This window comes from Populus trichocarpa, chromosome 1 (assembly GCF_000002775.5).
Source record: "Populus trichocarpa isolate Nisqually-1 chromosome 1, P.trichocarpa_v4.1, whole genome shotgun sequence".
Taxonomy (NCBI): domain Eukaryota; kingdom Viridiplantae; phylum Streptophyta; class Magnoliopsida; order Malpighiales; family Salicaceae; genus Populus; species Populus trichocarpa.
Window position 1 is genome coordinate 22,767,717 of NC_037285.2, and position 13,939 is coordinate 22,781,655.

A 13,939-nucleotide genomic window follows, 5' to 3' on the forward strand; every position below is an offset into this window, starting at 1 on the left:
GTGGTGTGTGGTTACTATCTCAAGATACACGTCTATGTCTTTTTTTTATTTTGAAATTATAAAAATCCACTCTAAAAATATAGTCAAACAACAAAGATGACCGGTTTAAGGAAGTGCCATGCATGAAATCAAGGATTTTACGTCAGCATAGAAACAAAAACAACAGAATCAAGATGGGTTTGGAAAAGGTTGCTTAATGCATCCTGTTCAATGAATGAAACCTGTTAATTTGCAGAGCGTATACTTGATCTCACGTTCATCTCTGCAAGAAAAAAAAAAACCAGAAATGACATATCATTCAGGAAAATAACAGTTTGGTCTTTAAATAACTGGTGAAGCAGTAAAATCTTGTTTCTGCAAGTTATGCATACCAAGTATCTTATGCTATCAAAACAATCCTAAATGTTGAGATGCATTTGACAAGAAAAATAACTAGGATGTCACAGAGGGGGTCTGACCTTTCTTGATTAAGAATGGATGTCTCTATTTGATATGGATCGAATCGGAGATACCATATCTTGATTGAGAATGAACGTCTCAATTGATAAGGAATCAGAGATACAAAATGCAGATCACATTCTAATTGTATTAGAAGCCATTTCTCCCTTAAGAACATTCCTGATAAATCCCTTCTAAACCAGATTACATACTACAGACAACTACGGGAGATGCCCTAATGAATTCGAACGTTAGAGCACTGGCAAAAACGGAAATCTCCTAAAGAATTCCTGCAAAGCCATTGGAGTTGCAGTAAGGTTCTGAATTACTTTTCATTGATGTGGAACCGCCGAACAAGTACATGACAGATATTATTTTGAAGAACAAGTCAGCAGAACCTAAAGCTGAATTGGTGGTGATTACTATGCCTTGATGTAAACAAAGGATAAGGTAGAACTCCAGAATGGAAAAACTTTCGGATTTTAAGTCCACACATGTCATAAATGCCACGTACAAAATATATGTCAGAGAAGCTATAGTCTATCTGTAATTTACAAGGCACATAGAATTAAGTGTTTACACCCTAAATGGTCAGCAGCTAAGGATAATTCACAGTTTATCGCTATACCATTCCAGGATTTAAAACATTTAACAAACACTGATCCCTATATTATAGTTCTCCTACCAAGTTTCTTGGTGGTTTTACATGGTCAACATCCTTCGCCTATATTGACAATCAATTTTCCAAATCCTTGATGTCCTCCATGCATTCCTCTTTTAAGTGATGGGAGCTTCCGTTGGCTTGAACAGTTGATATCAATCCTCCGCCTTGCTGCACCAAACAACAAATTCTGATTATAATTTCAAATTTTCAATGTAAGATTATGGCTAGACAAGGCAACAATCAATGCAAAATCTGTAAAGCATGTGTGTTTTGCCAAACGGCTTGATCATAAATGAATGTGGCATTGTTCACTACTTACAAGCTCAAGCTAATGGTTGAACAGAGTAATTTCACCTCAAAATATTGTTGTTAACTGCTAAGTATGTGAAATGGTAAATGAGAATCAAGGGGGCTGAGAGAAGAACAATTGGGCAGAGAGACATGGAAGAAGGCAAAGGGAAGATAATAATGTTGGGTACGTAGATTTTCCATACTTAGTTTCAAAACATAAATTGTCAAACAAACACAAAGAGCAGCAGAGTTCGCTGCTGTACAGAATTTACTGAACCACAGATCAGATCAGATCAGATTTCACCGCTGTACAGAAATTACTGAACCACAAATTTAAGTTACCTAGAATCATCTAACTTAAATTTGAAATCATCTAAATCCCTAAATTTCTGGCTCGCCAAAAAGCACTTAGAGGCTCCAACATGTCCTATATCAGAAGAGGCAACACGTACAGAATCACACCTAAAGATTTTGAACTCTTTTGTCCCACAACCATAGCCTTTTGTTTTATACAATTATTCCCAGAACTCCTCTGTTTTTGCCAAAAAATTTCCAGAATGGGTGGCCTCACTGCCTCTGCAAATATCACATTTTCTGTTTTTTTTTTATTATTATTATTTCTAATGAATTCATAACTTATTTCCTGTGCTCTTTTGAGGGGAAAAAAAAAACCCTCGATTTAATGGCCACCAAACATTAGAAAAACGTGCATTGGATTGGTTAGACTATGGTTTATTTGTTTACGTACCTTAGCACACTAATAAGCATTTAGCGCACATGTGAAGCTCAGGGAATTGGTAAACCAGAAATACACATCATATGGAGAGCAATATCTTCATTGGCAAAGCTGAGTTGGTGGACAATGAAAAAGATCCTAGCTATAAATTGAAGTCATCTACACAGATAGAAATGGTCTCAACCGCTATCTCACAAACACACAGGACATGGCATTGGAACATATTACAAAACACAGTGAACTGCAAAAAGTTGGCAGAGAACGAGTCATCAGGATCTTTCTGATTTAGAATGTCCCAGATCAAAACTAACGATCGACTCCTTATAAAAGCAAATGATAATAGGATTGATCAGTAAGATTTTACAAAAATAATAATAATAATAACATGCAACTAGATACATGAAGCAGTGCAGAATATACTGGAAGAGAGTGTACATAATTCTGAAATACTGAAAAGAGCTCTGAAATAGCTAAACAACTGGAATCTCTAAACTTACTTGAGGCTAACAAATAAGAAAAAAAAAATTTCAATATCAAGACGGTCCACTCTAGAGGGCTAAGTTTCGGAAAGCCTTCTCTCAAGAGTTTATTTTACAGCCATAAATTACTGAAAACAACATTATATGTTAAAGAAACAATTCAAATCTTTTCCTTCCCTGGATCTTGTATAAATGGGGGAAATATTCAAACCTCCTGACTAGATACAAAAGGGAAACAATCTTTCCTCATATTATAAATATCTAGCAACAAAGATAACACAACAATTAGCATGGAAATATTGGCCTAAAAGCTAGGAAATTTAACCTTCTATTAACAAAGATAACACTTCAGGAAGCTCTTCCAGTTGCAAAGAAAGTCATCTGTCAACTCCTAAATTTATTCACTTCAAACTTTGTATGGCTACTTGACATGGTCAGCCCAATAAGATTAAGATAAGACATCATATTAAACTCTATTGTTGTTTCTACTCAAGCATGCACATCATTGTGTGATCAGTGGTACATAAAACTAAGACCAATGCAAATGTAGGGCTATGAATCAGGAAATCCAGCAAAAAGCCTAGTTCATTTTAAAGCTTGATGTTGTTTCCATCGTAGCATGACGTAATTTTAAAAGTATATGTGCATATGAATCGTAAATTAAAAATGGAACCAAGTCTTTATGGTACTTCCTGATGGCTCCAACAACTTCCACAGAAAAAGCCTCATCCTCAGAGTAATGTGCAATGGGATCACATAATAGCAGCTGTAGAAGGTCCAGCACACTGTCAAGCGTTGCATGAAGACAGTAAGCTGAGTATGTGACGTGGTATCCTCCTCCTTGGATGATATGAAGGCACCCGCCACCGTGTTATTTGCTTGACTATGAACTGTCCGTCCAATCTCTCTATACCCATCCATTGACAAGCATTTCCTTCCATTTGGATCAAACTGAAGCACAAACAACGCGACTTGGTCAGGAGATCAAAGTTTCAAAAAGTATTTTTTCAGAAATATACAACACAACATCTGAGAAATGCTCATCAAAGAAAAACAATGATATCTAGAGACTGCAATCAAGGAGCTTCACAACAAACATGGACAGCATGGGTTATGATGAAAAACAAAGGGACAAAGTCTTTCCATAGAACATGACTAGTGGGAGTAGACAGAGAGGGGCTAGTGAAGGGGAAACTGAAATGAGCAGGACATATGAGATTGAAATATGTTTACAGCTCTACATGATGTAGAAATAGGAATAATGGGAGATTATAGATGAAGAGACCTCGAGGTTGATAATTGAAGCCGATCTTTCTCTTTTCCTTCTCTTTTTAACTTTTTTTGGCTTGCAAAAGCTGAAAGTAGCAAGGCACATGAGACGGCTGGGTGAGTTTGAGTTATGAGTACATGATAAAAAAACATGCTTGTGAACCTTATACTTCAATTGTTCAGATATATTTTACTACACATGTGCACGTTTAATAGACCATATTGTAAAACTAGCATGCATATGATCACAGATAACCTCACCTCGTAACATGGTCACAATTTGACAATGGTGTATCATCAAGATTAAAGGTACTTACAGCACTTGAATCTTGGCCGACAACCAAAACTATCATATCAGGTTCAAATTTGTGAATAGCTGGGACAATTAATTTGTTCATGGCATACTCGTATCCCCTGTCACCCGTCCCATCAGGAAGAGGTACATTCAAATTGTAGCCAAAACCATCTCATTCACCTAGCTCATCAATAGGTCCATTCTGTGGGTGAGATGAACCCCATGAACCATTATTCATATGAAGGGATACAGTAAGTGCTCTATCTGTCCGATAGAATCCCTCTGCTGTTCCATTGCCGTAAATAACATCAATGTCAATAGCTACAACTTTTTTACACCCTGAATCTAATCCAAGGCCAATAGAACAGCAAGTCCTGTATTGTTTAGGAAGCAATACCCATCTGCTTGTTTAGGTTGAGAATGGTGACCAGGCAGCCTAACCAATGCATAAGCAAGTTTTCCATGCCCATCAAGAATGTGCTTCATTGCAGATAGTGTAGTGCCAGCAGCCAGGAGTGCAGCATCCCATAAGTCGGGATTTAAGAAAGTTCCAGCACAAATCACCTTTCCCCCTTGTTTATCTGCCTGAAATAGTTCATCTATGTACTTTGCGAACTTAAAATAAATGAGCAAAATCAAACACAATGCAACAACCCAACATTCTTCACTAAAAATTAGCAAAAACCCTCTTTTCTTTCTACAATAAAAGAAAAAATCTCCACGCTCTAAGAGCGTCCAAGATGGCAACTTTCCTACCCTTTCCAATGGGTTCAAGATTCATTCAACTAAGGGATTGCTGATCTTAATATATAGTAAGAATGAAAGAGTTACCTGGGGCTTTGAAAAGAGAGCAATTCAGAGACTTGAGCAGGCCTGCCAGAATGCCAAGAAATGTAAGGAGAGACGGGGCCTTTTCCTAAGTACAGAAACGATATATGTTCTTGATCCTGTCTGAGTTATCAGGGTGCTTTTTTAACAAGTCTAGAAACCCAGAGTCAGTTCCTGCGTCAAAAACTCTTTTTCCAGTTTCATGTCTTAGCACATGCCCTTAGCCTTACCTCAGTTAATCCACGTGTTTTATATAACGATGGGATAAAGCATAATTATTAATTCTTTAGGAAGCTACAAATTGGTCCCCTAATTATATATATGGTTTTTATTAGGCGCTAAATCTCTAAATTAAACAATATTATCCTAAAACTATCATATTTTCATTGATTTGTCCCCTTCTATTTCTAATTTTATAAAACAATATTCTTGACTTGTGACTTACATATAACTTATAAGGGATTAATTTCAGGTACTAGAACACATAAAATCACAAAGAAATTACAGTTTTTCTTTTCTTTTCTTTTTCTTTTCCTTTTGCATAAAGTTTCTATAAAGAGATAGAGATTAAAAAAAAAATTATTTATATCTCCGTCTCAAAAATCACAAAAAATGGAATTAATTTGTTTCCCAATTCAAAAAATATTTAGGTACCTTTCATCAGTGGGGTTACATCAAATTACGCTCTAAAGTTAGCTAATGTTTTTAAAGTTACCGTTTCATCAACCCAAAGAAGAAGGCAGCAGGGATGGTGGTTAACTTGCATGGCACCAACATAGCCCTCCCTGCCCTTGTTCAGTAATCATCCCTTCCAACCAGAAAGCTTTCCCAGGATATCGTTGCTCAGCAGGTTATCTATCAGACACAGCAAGAAAACTGCTAACAATCTTTGATGATTTCCACTAGCCATTCGCAGAGCTACTGCCTTTTTGTGAACTCGTCTTCGCCCTTCGCACCTACAACTTCAATAAAAACCTTGAGATACTATTGTGCATATTTATACTATTAGGTCCTGTGTAAGTCTTACAGAGACTATATTACTTTGTCAGGAACCCACACCTGGCTCTCTTGACCACTCACACACAGAGAGATATATATATTTGGTAAATCTCACTTCTCAGATAGGAAATCGATCTTCCATTTCCAGGGACCAGACCTAGCCCTAAGACCAATTAAATAAATGATGTATTTGATCATATCTTATCCATGGATGGATTGCATCAAATGGAGGTTGAAAATTAAAAAAATTGACTTGGTATCGTCTGCATGACATAAGAAACATAGGTTTAAATTTAATCATCCGAATGTACAAAAAATTACAGAATCAACTCAATCCCATTAAAAAAAAAAGGCGTTTTACACACAACCTATAACATCAATAAACTCTATACTTGCTGTGAATTGTAACTCAGCTCACTTTAGGATTAGATACAATCCGTATGTGTTTCATTTCAACTCATGAAGCGTATAAATTAATGAGGTTGTAGACCCCTTTGCTTCCTTGTTTTCCCCACAAACAAGTCTCTGGATTTGATCATACCAGGAACAATGCCAATGAGGGTTGTGTATGGAAATTGTGCTACAGCATCCCTTCTGCCCAGCGAAACAATTGCCGTAGTTGAACCTGGTTTATAAGAGGACATCTTTCGTTCTTTGCCTCCAGACATCAATAGCTTCAGATTCGCAGCTGCCACCAAAGCATGTTTTTGCGCCAAGTACCCTTGTTTGATTTCCTGTTAGATAACATTTCATAAAAATGAGCATTGGTTTGATTATCGAGTACCATAGATGCAAAAGACCATATCCTATTATTGCAAGCATTCTCAACATATAAAACTAAGACGCCTTTCCTTCTTTAGACTTACATGAACTCTAGCCTTCAGTCTTCTTTACTTCAACAATTACCTAATTCACTATCACTATACAGAATACCTTGATGTCATATATGATATACTGGCCGTTTTCTCATTCAGCTGTGCGCATAAAGCAGCCTAGCTAAAGTGGACTATGATTTTGGTCACTATAAAAGCAAGCTTTTGAATCCTCTTTCAGCCAAAAAAGCACATCATTTCCAAATTAAACAAAAGGAGTAGAAGAGTAATGTCCCTGCCTCAAATATTATTCATTGGTTTCATCATCCATTAAACTCATTTTTATTACTGAAAACAATTTTAAAAACGCACAAGTTACAGTTAGGTTCTTCTGAACTCCATCGGTCAAGGTTAGTTACCAGTAGACAACAATAAGGAAAATTCTCAAATTAATGGTGAAAGAAATTTTATACTAAAATGGACTTTTTCTTGACTGATTCAATTTAGTTAATTTTTTCTTAGGTTTCCCGTGGGCCCATTAACTCAAGCCTCCAGATATTTGTGATATAATTTATGGTAAATAAAAGCATCCTAGCAATTGAAAACAACCCAAAAGCAAGTATTACAGATGGGGTTAGACTTACTGGAACATCAGTAATATCTCCAATTGCGAATATATTTTTTCGACCTTTGACCCTCAAATACTCATCAACCATCAACCTTCCCCGACTATCCAAGTTACTGTTCAAAATAGTGCCCTCAAGCCATCCTGAACCCAGTGGTTTCCCGGTGCATAGGAAATGGCAATCTGCTCTGATACTTTCTCCAGCTGTGGTGTGATATATTTTGCTACCATTACTATCTGTAACAGAGTTCAAATCAACTCTCTGCTCCAATTTCACATCAACTCTCTTCGATGTCAACCATTGCAGTGTCTTGTCAGAAGCTTTTGGGCCAATAAATTCCAGCAACCTTGAGCCACTATGCACCAGGGTAACATGTTTTTCTGGGAAATCAACAGAAATCTCTCCAGCAAGCTCAACACCAGTAGGACCCCCTCCAACAATCAAAACAGACTGAGCAGACTTAATCTTTTCATTTTCTGCAAGTGTAAACAAAAAGAAAAAATAAACAAACAGAAAAATACAGCTGAAACATTTTTCAGGGACAATATGCTCCCATTTTGTTTTAAATAATCCATGAAGGATTTAGATCAAATAGATGAAATAACACTTATGCCAAAATCATAACATGTTCTTTTTATGTGGTTGTGAATTTCTTTTCCTTTCTTTCCCCTTTTTCTCTAAAATAAAATGCAATGGAATTAAATTACAAAACGCAGGTCGGCTAAATAAATTAGAACACATAAACATAATTGACTAAGCAGGACTCATTCAAAACCAGTATCTTTAGAAGAAGAAACTTAGACCAGATGTTGCTCGACATGGAGTTGCAGTAGCAGCCCTAGAGCTAAAATGAAGTTTTGTTTGGAATATGCATTATAATAGCTATAACCAAACCTGCATCTTCCAAACTTTGCCTTAAAAACTTTTGTATTCAAACTTCTGACTAGTAGCACCATGATAAAACATATGGTTTCGCAACCACACTTTTCCGAGTAGCAGTCCACGGAATTTAAGAATGAAACTGTGTGTGTGTGTTTCAGGGGGGGGTTCGATAAGGCACAAATTAACATTCGGTTTTACCTGCTTGGTATTCCTTAAGTCTTTCCATCCTAGTTTTCGGGACAGGATCCCTGTGGCCTGTGGCAATGACAAGATAGTCATAGGGAATGGAAAAGTCATCTGCTGTCAACACTTCCGTTTCAGTAATGCCAATTGCAGTAGATGTAACAATACGGCCATTCGTGTAGTAATCTCTGTGATTGATCACTGATCTCTCCCCAAATGATGGCTCCACCATTGTTCTCAAGTTTGCCCATGTGATCTCAAAATACTCCTTCCTGATTCGAAATTTATTTCCAGTTAGGCATTAGGACAGGCAGTTATTCTAGTTTCTTAAACCAACAGCAGCCCAAAAAAGTATTCTTGTACTTCATAAGAGTTTGCTACTGCTAATAAGCTAGGATTGCCCCAACACAACATTAAACATCATTCTTCGAAATTTTCATTTCGCCAACAGTAAAACAAACATGGGATTGTCCCAAATTTCACTAACATCTTCCCATTTAAACATACAACATAAAAAAAATTATAACTCACAAACAACGTTCATAAATATTTAGCAATAAGAAAAAAAGAACAAGAAAAAACATAATTAAATGATAAAGGGGCATAAAAGAAAAGGAATAGAGCACATACGGGTCAATAAAGGTGACATCAGCATGAAATTGGAGAGATTTGGCAAGCAAGGAACCAGCAATACCTCCTCCAATCACCACCAACCTCCTCTTCTCTGAACCCATTTCTTCCATTTTGATATTAAGTTCTGCAAGAATGAATTTTGGTGCTTTTTCTTGAAAGACTTTTTCTTGGGTTTATAAAGAAGGAAGTCAATGGAGCTTGTTTTACAATTGGTTTGCTCCGTGAAGAAGAAAACGGTTGATTCTAGAATTTTGGTTCCATATTTACCGGGTCATGTTGGCTGTCAGGGCATTGAAAATTCCTTATCTGCATTTCCTTTTCTTTTCTTTTTTCCTTCAAGTTTTTTTTTTTTTTAAATAATAATAATAATGGGCAGAAGACCTCTTCTTCCTTCTAAAAACAGAGGAAGAGGATTTGGTGAAAATGGGAATCACTCTTGGTAAAATAGTCGTTAAACCCATAGTTAGGCCTGATCCATTATCAAATTATTTTTTAAAATAAAAAAACTTTGTTTTGTATATAAATTTTCTTTTAAAAAAAAGTTATTAAGCAATCTATTATTGGTAATCATGTTAACTAAGTCAATATCAAGTTAATCTCTAAATTAATTTAAAATAAAATTCAGCGAGAACAAGTTTTAAATCAACAAGTTACTAGATTGATTTATTAAATTAGATTAGGTATAATTATGATTAAATTGGGCTTAATCTGGTATGTTTACAAAATTTGAAACTTAAAACATGAGTAAAGTTAGGTTTAATTGAAAAACATATTGACTAATAAAACTCAATTAACTTAATTAAACTCGATTTAAAATTGACCGTGTTAATATCAGAATTTTTTATAAATAAAATAAAACGATGTTATTTTAATAAAAATAATTATTTAATTTTATCCATTAATTAACACAATAATCTATTGATTTAAGTTTTTTTTTTAAATCAGTTCCTAAACCGGGTCTGATAACTACTCCTTATAAAGTGAAAATAGAAAAAAACATTGTGGAAGAGATTGAATATTGAAGAATCAATTTACAATCCTTAATTTATGTTCATTATTAAAAAAAAAGTTTTTTTCTGTAAATATTGTCTTCTTTATTTTTTTCTAGGAAATTTGAAATAATTATTGTACAGTTCTTGTTAATTTAGAACTAGAACTGCAATGGAAGTTTAATGAGAATATTATAATTGGAAATAAAAATATATTTTAGGGGGCACAATTGGAAATAAAATATTGCAAGTAGTAATATCATTTTTGAGCTTCATAAATAAATAAATAAATAAATAAATTATTTAAAACACGATGAGTGGACCATTTCGAGCATCTCCGATTTATTCCTTCGACTGCTTCGAGATGACTTTTGGTGCTTGAGATATTCAACAACATAATAAATTTTCTTGCCATCATCTTGTTGGTTATATCTTATATGTATTTAAATTAATTTTTAATGGTTAAAATACTGTTATATTTCTATAAGAATAAAAATACAAATTTGATTTCTAGAAAATATATTTATTGAGAGAAGCAGTTACAAACCCTGAACGAGACTAGTTTCATTTTTAAAAAATGTGTGAGGATACCCGGATAAAAAAAAAAAAAAACTAATTCCTAGGTTTATTTGGATGACAATAGTTTTTTTTGTTTTTCTATTATTTAAAAACTGTCTCCAAAATTCTCATTATTCACACTAAAAATCAGTATCGTTCTTCATGTTCTCAATCGTTAATTTTTCTGCCATTTCTTTTTTTTTTTTGGTTCTTAAAAATTGTTTTAAGAATTTAAAAAATGAATCCAAATTAACACAAAGGCAATATACTAGGTAATACATTTGAGTGGTGAACAAATAATTTGATATGATCATAAATGTTTGTGATTTTTTTTTATCTCGTGTGTTGAAATGGGATAATATTTTGGACAAACTCCATGTTAAGTTATATAATATTGGAAAAATAGAAAGCTGAAAGAATGATGTTGTGTCTCGTGTTGGACACAGTTACGGTGTGTTTGGAAAATATTATTATTTTGATGTATTTTAAAATAAAAAATATTTTAAAAAATAATTATTACCATACTCCCAAACACATTATTACTGTTTCAATTCTAAGCTTCACAACAGCAATTTTTATGAAGCACACGAAGCGTATAAAGAAGAAATATCATCCTTATCAACCATCTAGGTGGTGGCCCAGTGGTAAGAGTTTGGGACCAAGAGGTTTGCTCCCTCTGTGGTCTCAGGTTCGAGCCTTGTGGTTGCTCATACGATGGCCACTAGAGGCTTACATGGTCGTTAACTTCAGGGCCCGTGGGATTGTTGTTCTAGATGAAACATAGAAGATAACAAAACTATGTAATTTTGTAAAAAAATAAAATAATAAACTTTTGAAATTGACTCGATGAAATCTTATCTAAAATTAACTGGGTTAATTACATTACAAGTTAACATGTCTAACTACTCGAGTTTAACCAAAAAAAAAAAAAAAAAAACCTAGTCTCGTGCCAAATTTTGAATGTCAGGCTAATAACTAACTATGGGATTATTATACAAAATACTGTCTTTTATTAGATATGGCAAATGGCATGGATTAATGAACAAATTTCAAAAAATGAGGCAAAATGTCTAGAAAGAACAGGGATAAATTTCAATTTCTAAAATAAATAAGGGATATTATGAATTCCTTGTAAAAATTAAGGTGGTAACTCTCTCCTTTCTCGATCATGTGGATCCACCTTGGCTGTTAGTTCAAGTTCAAGAAACTAGGAAAACACATGGAATATTATTACATCAGGAAGGAGTATTCTTACTAAGTTGTTGTCATCTCTTGTCCTGACTGGAAATAAATTTGAAATCAGGAAGGAGTATTAATCAAGCTTGAGATGCCTGGTGGAGCCATCATTTGGGGCAGAGATCAGTGATCAATCGCAGAGATTACTTCACAAATGGCAATATATATATATATATATATAGGGTGTATAACCTCATTAATACACATTTCATGAGTTAAAAGGAAGCACGTATGTATGGATTCTGATGAGTTACTGTTTTATCTTCTGGGCTTGTAGGCCGGGCTTGATCTTGAAATAAAAACCATTAATCTCTTAGTTCTCGTAATCTAACTTTTTTTTTTTTCGTGAAAGTATAGATAGGTCATCGTCGTTACTTGCAAAAGATCTCTTTTTATTTATTTAAAGACTCTCCGATAATTAAATTAAAATCGGTTCATGAAAAAATCAACTATCCCTTTAAATAAGAGTTTTTCTTTTAAAATAGAATTGTCATTTTTAAACCAGGGAGAAAAAATTAAACCTGGCACAATTATAATTTGTTTTTTTATAGCTCTTTAGATGCTTCTCTTCCTTGTAGTGAAAAGGTTGGCTAGTCCGCAAAATATTGGATAAATATTTTTTATCTATAGTTTTATTAAAATAAAATATCTTTAATATACGGTCTATCATAATAAAATATTTCTAATTCATCTCGAAGCATTTGGGCTAACACTTATCTACATCTAGAATAATAGAAATAACAGCTTGTCAAACCTATATATATCTAAAAAGTGAATCAAGGAACGATAAAGGGGAAGAATCAAATACTTAAACACATACGGATGGTAACATCAGCATAGGATTGGAGAGACTAAGCAAGGAACCACCAATACCCCCTTCTATCACCACCACCTTCTTTATCTCTGTACTCATCCCCTTCTCGCTATTCAGTTCTGCAAAAAAAAAAAAAAAAAGAAGAAGATTTTTGGTGCTTTTCTTGAGAGAGAGGTAGCTAGGGTTTATAAAGAAGTCAATGCAATTTGTTTGCATTAATTTTGCCTGTTTGCTTTGAGAAGAACACGGTGGAGATCCAGACCTGAAGAAATTCCAACTATATATATCAGATAATCCTTCTTTGTCCTTGAATCTCATCTTATCACCCTTCCTGAAATTTGAACATATATAATTAAGACCTTTAAATAGAAGATCAAATTATTAATTAGCTGCTGAGATGATGGAAACAAGATTTGAAAACCTATTTTGCCCAATATATACTGCAAATACTAATAATTATGTTTTAGCTTAATTTATTGCATTAATTAATTAATTAATTAGTTTCCCTTAATGATAACGAATTAGGGACCATTCGGAGCATCTCCAACTCAATCCGATATAGTGCTCCCATATGATTTTCATATTTGAATAAAAACTAATTAATATTGTAATTAGGATTCTTACAGGTGTTCGTGGCTCAATTAATAGAGTCCCTTGCTAACCTTAGACTACTTGGTATCTGTTTGGAATCACCATTATTATTACCCTTTTGATTTTTAGCTGTAGCTGTCATTTTATGTATAATTTGTTGCTTTTAAAAGCCAAAGCAATGGTTCCAAGCTATGAATCCATTTGGAAATATGATGCAAACCGTGTTCTTTAAAAATTCAAAATATTATTTTTTTTATTAAAAATTAATTTTTTGTGTGTTTTGGATCGTTTTGATGCGCTGATCTCAAAAATAATTTTTAAAACATAAAAAAACATCATTTTAAAAAGCAACCGCAACCACACTCCCAAATGGATGGTTAACATTGCGGTATCTCTTGCGGTTACAGTTTTTTTAAAAAGTATATTTTAAAAAAGCTATAAATTTATGTTATTTTTCAAATTCAAGTTTTTATTATAATTTGATATAAACTCCATAGATACTTTCCATAACTAAACAACTTTGAAAATTATTGTTGGAATAAAAGTATTTTTAACCGCAACCAATAATAAAAAAGAAAAATGGAGCATTAGTGTTTTTAATAAACAAGTACATGCC

At 33.9% G+C, this 13,939-nt stretch overlaps 1 protein-coding gene and 1 pseudogene across 1 annotated transcript; both read right to left on the reverse strand.

The window, feature by feature from the left end:
* Positions 1–2,213: 2,213 nt before the first annotated feature.
* LOC18094922 (histone deacetylase 8-like) lies at positions 2,214–5,910 on the reverse strand (annotated as a pseudogene).
* Positions 5,911–6,267: 357 nt separating this feature from the next.
* On the reverse strand, positions 6,268–9,468 carry LOC7478498 (uncharacterized). Its single transcript, XM_002299743.4, has 4 exons — positions 9,133–9,468; positions 8,518–8,774; positions 7,456–7,913; positions 6,268–6,733 (listed from the first exon to the last, which is right to left on the reverse strand). Exons 1-4 carry the CDS (start codon positions 9,243–9,245, stop codon positions 6,473–6,475), a joined length of 1,089 nt encoding a protein of 362 aa, XP_002299779.1. The 5' UTR covers positions 9,246–9,468; the 3' UTR covers positions 6,268–6,472.
* Positions 9,469–13,939: the final 4,471 nt, after the last annotated feature.

Excerpts from the sequence above, each read along its gene's own strand:
- LOC7478498 (XM_002299743.4), bottom strand. The coding sequence starts at position 9,245 with ATGGAAGAAATGGGTTCAGAGAAGAGGAGGTTGGTGGTGATTGGAGGA. Across the intron at positions 8,775-9,132 it reads GATGTCACCTTTATTGACCC|GAAGGAGTATTTTGAGATCA; the intron begins GTATGTGCTCTA and ends ATTTCGAATCAG. Across the intron at positions 7,914-8,517 it reads ACTTAAGGAATACCAAGCAG|AAAATGAAAAGATTAAGTCT; the intron begins GTAAAACCGAAT and ends TTACACTTGCAG.